Genomic DNA, 11,050 nt, shown 5'->3' on the forward strand with positions numbered 1-11,050 from the left:
TGGGAAATTAGAAGGTTATCCAAAGATGAAATAAAGTGATTGAAAAACAAAGTGGCAGGTTAGATATCTTGCAAACGAGTGGCAGCAACTAGGCTGGGTGGAATGTCTTATTCTAATTTCCATTGTGAGGATATATGTACATGTTTGGCTCCAGCCTGGAAGACCGGGACTCCACTGGAGGTAGTAGCTTGGTCTGTTATTATTATCTTCCTTTGTTGCTGTTTTGTGATATTTATTAACTAAAAGCAGTCTTGGCCTAGGACTGGGTGTGGAGTATATTGCTTGCCATTGGCAGAATAATGGATAGAAGTCAAAGATTTGCCCCCATTACTCTATCCCATTATCCTGTTTTATTTTCTTGCCAGCCCTTATTACTATATAAAATTCTCACATTTATGTATTCACATTATGCTGACTTTACTGTCTGCTGTATCCCCAGCTAGGACAGTGGAGCTGCATCTGGCATTTCATAAGTTCTCAGTATTTTTGGAACGAAGGACTCATAAAATAGCATCATTCCGGGAGCCCTTCTGCTTACAGGGTGTGATGCTCTGAAGAACACCGCAGTCTGACACCTCCTGTACCCTCTGGGAGACATTTGATTTTGGGGGCTGCCAAATGGGAGTATTTATTGTGTATATATTTACTACCTCAGCATTTCTGGTTCCTACTCCCTCTGTCTTTTCCATGGAAGTGCTTATTCTGATCTCATTTTTCTCTGGACCCGGTTCTATCATTGCACTATGTCACTGATGCCTGTCACCTCCTGCTAGATTTTAATCTCCTTTAAAATAGTGATTTTGTTTTCCATGTCTTAGGATCACTGTGCACCAAGCACATACAAAACAAACAATAAATGTATATTGAATGAAATAATTAAGTGCCTGTGAAAAACTTACTGCATAATGTGTGAGTGTGTTGGGAGGGGTTGATGGTGAAGGAATTTTATAAAATAAGCCAATCAGCATAGGCTTCCTGAGTACCTCCAGCTCCATGAGGAATGCAAAGGCTTCCTTGCTCAGGGGAAGGAGAAATGCTAAGAGTAGGTGGTTAGGAAGTGCCTCCCGAAAGAGACAGAATGTGAATAGGAACCTGATGGGTGGGTAGGCTAGGTAGGTAGGAGGAAATAGGCAGAGTCAGGGAATCTAAAGGTTGGGTTTGTAGAGGGAGGAAAGGTGCAAGATATGTTCAGTGATTGCAGTTACACTAATCTGTCTGCGGTGGGGATTCCAGGTCTGGCTAAAGTTAGGAAGGTGGGTTAGGCTCAGATGGAGGGAACTTGGTGCTGGGCTAAGCCAGAGTTCTGCCCTATAGACAATGGGAACCACTAAAATAGAACAGTCAGGGACACTCTTCTTTGCTTTATATATAAGAAATTGCTCTTATTCAAGATTTGTGTTTTCTTTACATTGAGGTCACTTGGAATCAGAAGGCTCTTGCCACAATATTGGTTAAAAGAGAAATCCCGGAGTTAGGGCAGTCACTCTTATTGGGAAGACACTTCTTTATTGTCTAAGCATTCAGTCCTAACCGTACTCTTTGTCCTTGTGGAAGCTACAGCTAAAGTGATGGGTCCCTTGGCTTTCATTATAAGCCCACCTCTTGTGGAAGAGGTATTTCTTTCTTGTATTTCTTTCTCTTAGGAAGAGAGGGGGAGGGGTGAGCAGGAATAGGGAGCCCTGCTTGTCCTTGGTCGCAAGTTTAACCTGTCCCAGTCGGAACAGCTTGCTCGCTAGTCCTGGGGTCCAGTAATCATCCCGGGATCTGCCTTCAGCATAATTTCAAATGTTCTCTCCCCCTCTTCCCCATGCTGTCTCTCCTTAGCCCATTTCGTATGTCTACCCTTTCCTGTCTGCCTGCCTTGTTTAGTGGAGCCCATCTTCCAGCAGAATTTTGGAAATATAATCACATTTTGCCTTGAAAGACTCTCTGAGAGCAAATAGTTATTTAAAACACATACATTTGGGGCACCTGGGTGGCTCAGTGGGTTAAGCCTCTGCCTTCGGCTCAGGTCATGATCTCAGGGTCCTGGGATAGAGCCCCACATCGGGTTCTCTGCTCAGTGGGGAGCCTGCTTCCCCCCCTCTCTCTCTGCCTGCCTCTCTGCCTACTTGTGATCTCTCTCTCTGTCAAAGAAATAAATAAAATCTTTAAAAAAAAATATACATTTGGCAGGACAGTTCTATTCTTAAAAAATATTACTGGAATGTAGTTGCCATACAATATATTTGTGGCAGGTGTACAACATAGTGATTGGAAAATTCTATACATTATTCAGTGCTCATTGCAAATGTCACCATCTCCCACCACACAACATCATTAAATATTATTGACTATATTCCCCATTCTGTATTGTTCATCCCCATGTCCTATTTATTGTATTACTGGAAGTTTGTACTCTTAAATCACTTTCACTTATTTCTCCCACCACCATCTCTCCATTCCTCCATCCCTCTGGCAACCATCAGTTTGTTCTCTGTTTATGAGTCTGTTTCAGTTTTTTAATTTGTTTTGTTTCTTAGATTCCACGTATAAGCGAAGTCATATTCTCTATCTTTTTTCTCTGGCTTATTTTACTTAGTAGCATAATACCCTCTAGGTCCATCCATGTTGTCACAAATGGCAAGATCTCATTCTTTTTTATGCCTGAGAAATTGTGTGTGTGTGTGTATAATTTTTTGTTTGTTTGTTGATGGTTTCCTTCACCATTTTTATTTTGGTGTGGTTCCAATAGTTATTTTTGCTTTTAATTCCCTTGCCTGAGGAGACGTCTGTAAATATGTTGCTGAGGTTGATGCCCAATTATTGCCTATGCTTTGTCTTAGAAGTTTTATATGATTTCAGTTCTCACATTGAGGTCCTTCATCCATTTTGAAGTTTTTTTGTGTATGATGTAAGGAAGTAGTCCAATTTCACCTTTTGCATGTAGTTGTCTAATTTTCCCAGCACCATTTATTCAAAAGTCTGTCTTTTACCCCCTGCATATACTTGCCTTCTTTGTCATAAGTTAATTGACCATATATGAGAAGATTCATTGCTGTCTATCCTGTTCTGTTGATCTATGTGTCTGTTTTTGTGCCAGTAGCATATTGTTTAGATTACTGTAGCTTTGTAGTATATCTTGAAATCTGGGATTGTGTTACCTCCAACTTTAGTCTTTTTTCTCAAGATTGCTTTGGCTATTCAAGGTCTTTGTGGTTCCATACAAATTTTAGCATTATTTGTTCTAGTTCTGTGAAAAGTGCTGTTGGTTTCTTCATATGGATTACACTGAATCTGTAGATTGCTTTGGGTAATATGGACATTTTAATGATATTCTTTCAATCCATGAGCATGGTATGTCTTTCCATTTGTGTGTGTGTATGTGTGTGTGTGTGTGTTTTCTTCATTTCTTTCATCAATGTCATACAGTTTTCTATTCCTAGATATTTTATTCTTTTTGTTTTGATTTTAAATGGAGTTTTTATAATTTCTCTTTCTGCTACTTTGTTATTAGTGTAGAGAAATGGAACAGATTTCTGTATATTAATTTTGTATCCTGCAACTTCACAGAATTCATTTATTAGTTCTAATAGCTTTTTGGTGGAGTCTTTAGGGTTTTCTATGTGTAGTATCACGTCATCTGCAAATAGTGACAACTTTGCTTCTTCCTTGCCAATTTGGGTGCCTTGTATTTCTTTTTCTTGTCTGATTGCTGCAGCTAGGACTTCCACTACTACGTTGAAAAACAGTGGTGAATGTGGAGATCCTTGTCTTGTTTCTGATCTTAGAGGAAAAGCTCTCAGTTTTTCATCACTGAGTGTGATGTCAACTGGGTTTTTCATATATGGCCTTTGTTATGTTGAGGTGTGTTTCCTCTAAACCTACTTTGTTGAGAGTTTTTATCATGAATGGATGTTTGTTGTGTCAAATGCTTTTAATACATCTATTCAGGTGATATGACTTTTATTCTTCCTTTTGTTAATGTGATGTGTCACATTGATTGATTTGTGAATATTTAACCATCCTTGTATCTCTGGAATAAATCCCACTTGATTGTGCTGAATGATGCTTTTAGTGTATTGTTGAATTCGGTTTGCTAATATTGAGGATTTTTGCCTGTGTTGATCAGGGATATTGGCCTGTAGTTCTCTTTGTGGTATCTTTGTCTGGTTTTGATTACACTGTTCTCACAGAATGAATTGAGAGGTTTTCCTTCCTTTTCTATTTTTTTTAGAATTTTGAGAAGAATAGGTATTAACTCTTCTTTAGGTGTTTGGTAGAATTCACCTGTGAAGCCATTCTGGTCCTAGATTTTTGTTTGTTGGGAGTTTTTTGATTACCAAACACATTTCATTGCTAGTGCTGAGTCTGTTCAGATTTTCTAGTTCTTCCTGATTCTGTTTTGGAAGATTGCATGTTTCTAGTAATTTATCCATTTCTTCTAGGTTGTTCAATTGTTGACATTTAATTTTTCATAAAATGAGTAAATAAGAGAAAATATTCCCTTATAATCCTTTCTATCTCTGTGGTATCCATTGTTACTTCTCCTCTTTCACTTCTGATTTTGTTTACTTGAGTCCTCTCTATTTTTTTCTTGAGTTTGGCTGAAGGTTTATCAGTTTTGTTTATCTTTTCAAAGAATCAGTTCTTGATTTCATTGATTCTTCCTTTTTTTTTTTGTCTCTATTTCATTTATTTCCACTCTGGTCTTAATAATTTTGTTTCTTTGGGCCTTGTTTATTCTTCTTTTTCTAATTCCTTTAGGTGTAATGTTAGATTGTTTGAGATTTTTCTTGTTTCTTTAGGTAGCCCTGTATTGCTATAAATTTCCTCCTCAGACTCATTTTGCTGTGTCCCAAAGATTTTGGATCATTGTGTTTCCAAACCACTTTTGTTTTTACTGTTCATTCAGACATATTCATAGACAGAAGATGGAAAGGTTACACACCAAATGTCAATAGTAATTCTTTTTTTTAGTAAGGGGATTGTGGGTGATCTTAAAACATTTTCTCTGCTCACTGTCTAAATTTTCTGCAGTGAACATGTATTGACTTATAAGAAAAGTACTCGTTATTTTTTTAAGCATGCAACACAACAGTGACCGGTAGGAATTATCTGTATTGTTTTTCTCAAGAAGCTTCTATTGTTAAAGTTAAAATAGATATTTCATGTGCTTGAAATCTGACCATAAAGTTACAGGGGCAGTTTTAGAGTAAATATGCTAGAACTTGTCATAGATGGAAAGGCATGTGTCCCTTTCACAGTTGTCACTCTGGAAGGACTTCTATTTACCCCAAAATACTGTTTCCCAAGATGTTGTTTTGCTTTGGCAAAATTTATTTTTTGTTAGTAATTTCATGTATTACACTAGGTGATAAATGTTTGTGGTATGAAATTAAAAGGATAAACAAGCAATGTGTTCTGACTATTTCCTTTTCTGGTTCTTTCTTTTATAATGGTTTGTTGCATTGCTGCAGTGGCTTACCTCTCTGAGGCTATGATGATAGTTTTATTTTTGTAAAGTTTTCTTCTCCATGCCTCACGTTCATTTCCTCAGTTCCTACCAGCCTCCTACCCCTGCAACTGTCTGTTTTGGTCTCTTCAGCCCTGTGAGAGCCTTTCCTCGCATGTCTGGTAGTCCTGCTGTTAGCTAACACTAATAGTCGGAATCCCAAATTCTAACCAAAGCTCTGAGCGCATAGAAGGGGGCTTGTCAGTGCAGAGCTGTGCAGGGGAATCTGGACAGGCATTTGTTGGAGAACAGCGTCCCCTCACCCCCTTCTCGTTGTCTGAGCCTTATTGCCTTTACTCCTAGACTGGAGGTTCTTGGCGCTATAGATTCTGAGCCTTTTTTGTGTTTTCTGGTATAAATTGGGGGGTTTCTCAATTTTTCTTCTGCTGGGTGAGGATTTGATTTTCTTGGATCTGCTCAGTTACTACTTTTTCAGTTTCCAGAATTGTATTACTTTTGTTCCCTTGTTTTGTTTCCCTTGTTTTGCTTTGGATTGTTTTGGTGGGAAGGGTGTCCTTTAAATTCACAAGGAGGATGTAAAATTCAGTGTAATTGTTTAATCTGCCATCTTACTCCAGTACTCCCCCAAATATTTTCTGACCCCCATACTCTTTTTTGGCAGAACGGAGCCACTTTACAAGCCCCATGGGATATAATTCTCCACTCTAACCCTTTACCTGTCTTGATCACTGATTTTATTGACAGACGTAGCTCTGAATGGCTTTCAGCTCTTTCTAGGAATCAGATACATCCTCCTTACCAGGTTCAAGATTTTGCACAAGAATGTGCCATAAGTTGTTGCTGAGGCCCTGGCTGAGAACTGCAGGGTACTGGGGCGGGCAAAGAGCATGTAGGGAAAAGATAATGGAATTCTGGAGTTGGCCCTCTTGATGACTCCCGTTTCGGGGTGTGGCCCTTCCTAGAAGAGAGTCTCATTCCCACTGTGATTTGGACCCAGGAGGTGAGAGTAGTGGGGTGTAGGTCTTACATGGAGATAGACAATGCCCCTCTCCCGATCTGATAGGTTCCCAGAGTACAGGTGCCCTCAGGTGGTCATGAATTCAGTTGTGAAAGGCTAATTTAAGCAGGAAGTTGGTGCTTAGTTGGTGTCGTTTTCCCCTCCAGGCTCCTGTGACATTTGATGACATCACTGTATACTTGCTTCAGGAGGAGTGGATGCTGCTGAGTCAGCAACAGAAGGCTATCTGTGGTTCTGAAAAGCTGGTGGCACCACTAGGTATGGGCTCCCGTTCGCTTCCCTACCACCTGAGTCTAGATCAGCATTCCAGACTGTATCCAACATTCTGGACTCCTACCATTTTTTTCAGATCTGTTTTCATTATTCATCTTCTCAGTCCCATATGTAACTTAACTGCGTGCGGATTCATGTCCCACACTTTCTCTTCTCCCCTTGGATTGGGCAAGAGAAGTGGGGAAGTCGGGCCTGTCAAGGCTGGACCTCACCATATCAGAGTGTGCCAGGTGGGAAGCCCCACCTGTAGTCCGTGCAGCCACAGGGTGGATTTTGTTTCAGGCACCCATAGGGCCCTGGAGGTCGGTCATGAGTGGTGGTAGAAAGGGCGTCATTTGCCTGTGGGAATCTGCTCTCAGTCCCAGCCTCCACCACGTGACACTGGTGTGCCTTCCACCAAACCCTTTCACTTTTTTTTTTTAAGATTTTATTTATTTATTTAGAGAGAGCACGGAAGGAGAGGGAGAGGGAGAACCTCCAGCCGACTCCATGCTGAATGCAGAGCCCGATGCCGGGCTTGATCCCACAACCCTGAGATCATGACCTGAGCCGAAACAGAGTCAGATGCTTAACCAACTGAGCCACCCAAGCGCCCCAAACCCTCTCACTTTATAAGCCTTGGTTTCCTTCAGAGAACTGTCATAGAGGCTCACTGAGAAAAAAACAACTTCAAACTTGGTGCCCATGTAGGGATTTTTCATCTTTTCTGTTTTCTGAATGTCATTTCTCTGCTTCTGTGGATAGACTTTTGGTACCATGGACAGAGGCGATTGTCGTTCGGCTTGTGGGTACAACATATGTACTATCTTCTCAGTTCACCTCGGTGGCCACCTGCCGTGCCTGTCCAAGGCTAGTGGGAGCAACAGTCTCAGCTCTCTGTGGGTCGAGGGATTGCAGCTGGCTTGGGTCTTCTCCCATGTCTGCTGACAACAGTTTGGAAACTTCTGATTCTTTTAAACCAGAAGTTGCAGAGTAGCAGCTAATGGGCCTTTTTTTGGCTTTTATCACTTTGTTGGTTTCTTTACAATATTTAAAAATTTGCGGGGGGGTGGGGGATGGGGTGCCTGGGCAGCTCAGTCGGTTAAGTGTCTGCCTTTGGCTCAGGTCATGATCCCAGGGTCCTGGGATCAAGCCCTGCATCAGGCTCTCTGCTCTGCGGGGAGCCTGCTTTTCCCTTTGCCTCTACCTCTCTCTCTCTGTCTCTCATGAATAAATAAATAAAATCTTAAAAAAATTTTTTAAGTCTGTTTAAGTAATCTTTATACCTAACATGGGGCTTGAACTCACAACCCCTAGATCAAAAGCCACACGCTCTACCAACTGAGCCAGCCAGGAGCCCAGTCTCTTTACAATATTTAATAAGTTATCAATATTTAACCAGGGGGAGCTTTCACATGGAATTATGATTTCTGGTTTTTCCTGAAAAGTGGGACAGTCTGGCAGTGCTGACACTGTGTTGCCCATGGTGGCCTCCCCCTGGGAGGGGAGCAGCAGCCACCCCCTAACACAGGTCACGACAGCCTCCTCATCTGGCCTGGTTTCCTCAGTTATGGTATCAGTCTGACCCCTCTCAGCATTTGGGTTTATGAGCCTCAGTGAAAATCAGTATGAAATTAGTAGTTTTCATACCTTTTCAGCCTCAAAAGGGGCACAGAGCCTTGCTTGGGCTCTCCATTGCATTCAGGCCCCCATTCTTTTAGGGCCCTCGTGGGTATTCGAGTTTCTGTCTGAGTTTCCAAACCATTATGCTAAAGCATTGAGATTCCCATCCATGTCCTTGACCAATTATCTCACAGTGTGTAGAGGATGTCCCAGGTAGGTCCTTCCTTCATGTTGTGATGTGACCTGGATCCAAGACTTCATAAGGGGCTTCTCTGTTCCCAACTCAGGACCAACTGTTGCCAACCCAGAGCTGTTCTATAAGTTTGAGCAAAGGCCAGAGCCATGGCCAGGCAGTGTAAGGGGCCAGAGGAGTGTCCCGAGCCAGCACCCAGGTGAGTGTGGATCTGCATGGGAGGAGGGCTGGGCTGCTAGCTGGGGAGAAGGAGCAGAAAGATGGGCACCAGGACCCCTGTCTTGGCTCATCCTTGGCTTCTCCCTGTTCTCTGCCAACTTACACATGAATGCTGTCCTTCCCCAGCAATGCTGCCCCCTTATTGGAAGTATGCACACCACCCCCAGTATCGTTCTCCGAATTCTCCATCTCACTTCATTTTATTCCTCCTGAGAGTATATGTTGATTTATATTCTCTGTGCTAGTTCCATGAAGGCATGACTTTGTCGTGTTGACTCCTATAGTCCCAGTGCTGAGACCAATGCCTGGCACAGAGCAGTTACACAATAAATAACTGCTGGATCAATGAACAGATGTCTGCCAAGTTTTAGGGATTTTCCTTGGCTTTTCTCTGAGAAGCCTGTCCTGTTGACGGACAGGCCAGATGACATCTGTCACCGGATGGGATGGTTGAGTGCAGCAGCCCCCACTATGGGAGAGAAGGGAGGCCAACAAGGTCTTAGAGGAGCTGGCCCACAGGCAGCTGCTCTCCCCTGGGGTCTGTCTCAGGGGACCACAGGGAGCCAAGACTTCAGAGACACTAATTGATTTTGTTTTCCAAGGCATGGCTTTTAAAAAAAAAAACATTTTATTTATTTATTTGACAGAGAGGGTGAAGGATGAGAGCACAAGCAGGAGGAATAGCAGGCAGAGGGAGAGGGAGAAGCAGGTTTTCTGCCAAGCAGGGAGCCTGAATGTGGGGCTCCCTCCCAGGATCCAGGGCTCATGACCAGAGCCGAAGGCAGACGCTTAACCGACTGAGCCACCCAGGCGCCCCCAATGCTTGGCTCTTAATTTTGACCCTGCTTTCTCTTTATTAGCCACTTTGTGCTCCTGGGTTGGCTACAATTGTATGGACTGGTCTGTGGGCCTGGAGCAAATAGCCTTGAGTCCTTGGCCACTGGGCATCTGCACTTGATGCATAAGAAGTTGCTGCATAAGAAATGGCTGTGGAGGGGTATAAAGCTGCCTAAGCTGTTTTTCATCTAAGGAGTGAATAAAGAAACTTCTAGTTTAGCTTGAAAGAAAAATCTTAGTGAGTTCATGAGAGTTGTTGCCTCGTTGGAAGGGCTGTGGTATGAGAGAAGACTTGGGTCCCTCTGGGGGGGCTGAAGTAGCGACCCTGAGTGGAAGTTACTCAAAAGTGGATCACAGCTGAAGGCAAACTTGGGACCAAGCGCATCTACCCAGGAGGTAGGTCGTCCCCTTACCCAAAAGATACACGAGCCAAGTGCAAATGCCTGTCTGGTAGGGGTCCTGGAGAAGGACATTCCTGCTGAGGACGGAGTTCCAGGATTTGGCTTTAATTATCTTCTTTAGCCAACATTTTATTAAGTTCAGTGTTCCTATCCATAAATAAGTTGGAACTCCTGAAGACGGTGCCACTGTCTTAGGTTGCCGAGATGAAACTGCAGGGATCTCTTTCTGGCCAGGTTATCTGCCCTTTAAACTTCCAATGGGGGGAGATGCTTAAAGCTCATTTGATTGTCTTCTGCGTCAGGTCCAGTGGGCCTGGGGAGCTGGGGGTCTGAGAGAAGAGAATTCCAAGTAGAGCCTGGGCCACTCTTGCGTGATTTCCAGCTCTTATATTCGCTACACCGAGAGGCCCATGAGGTACGGTGACCCTAACTATAGGATTTCCGAGCAAATTCCATTGGTTTCTTTTCTCTACAGGGAAAAACAAGATGGGCTGCATGGAAGAAAGGGACTCACGAAGTCCAGCAGGAGAAGCCGGACGGGACCTGCCCCCGCAGAAGAAAGCCTGTCTTTCCCACTTCAGCACTGAGCATCGCAACACCGAGGGAGACTGTGCAGGAAAAAGCAAAAAACCCTTGAAACCCCGCTCTATCCAGAAGTCTTGGTTTATGCAGTTCCCATGGTTGGTCATGAATGAGGAGCAGACGGCTCTCTTTTGCTCTGCTTGCCGAGAATACCCATCTGTCAGGGACAAACGGTCAAGATTAATAGAAGGTTATACAGGACCGTTCAAGGTGGAGACTCTCAAATACCATGCCAAGAGCAAAGCTCACCTGTTCTGCGTCAATGCCTTGGCAGCACGGGACCCCGTCTGGGCGGCCCGTTTCCAGAGTGTCCGAGAGGAATGTGGAGATGTCCTGGCCAGCCCGGAGCACCTCTTCACGGCAGAGTACCCCATACTGTACCCCCCGGGGGGCTCTGGGAGCCTGTGATAACATGGCCCAGCTCCTGCCCAGCACAAGGGCTGAACTGGAGGACCCCGGGGGGGAATGGA

The 11,050-nt window shown here is 43.5% G+C and overlaps 1 protein-coding gene across 1 annotated transcript in view; it reads left to right on the forward strand.

Annotated features, from left to right (window-relative positions):
• The window catches only part of LOC308352521 (SCO-spondin-like), a gene marked incomplete at both ends in the record, with an annotated part of 67,592 nt that extends 56,604 nt beyond the window's left edge, over positions 1 to 10,988 (forward strand). Inside the window, one exon of the mRNA XM_080818762.1 lies at positions 10,474 to 10,988. Coding sequence (XP_080674888.1) covers positions 10,474 to 10,988 — 515 coding nt within the window. The remainder of the gene's footprint in view (positions 1 to 10,473) is intronic.
• Positions 10,989 to 11,050: the final 62 nt, after the last annotated feature.

This window comes from Martes martes, assembly GCF_963455335.1.
Source record: "Martes martes genome assembly, chromosome: 11".
Lineage (NCBI taxonomy): Eukaryota > Metazoa > Chordata > Mammalia > Carnivora > Mustelidae > Martes > Martes martes.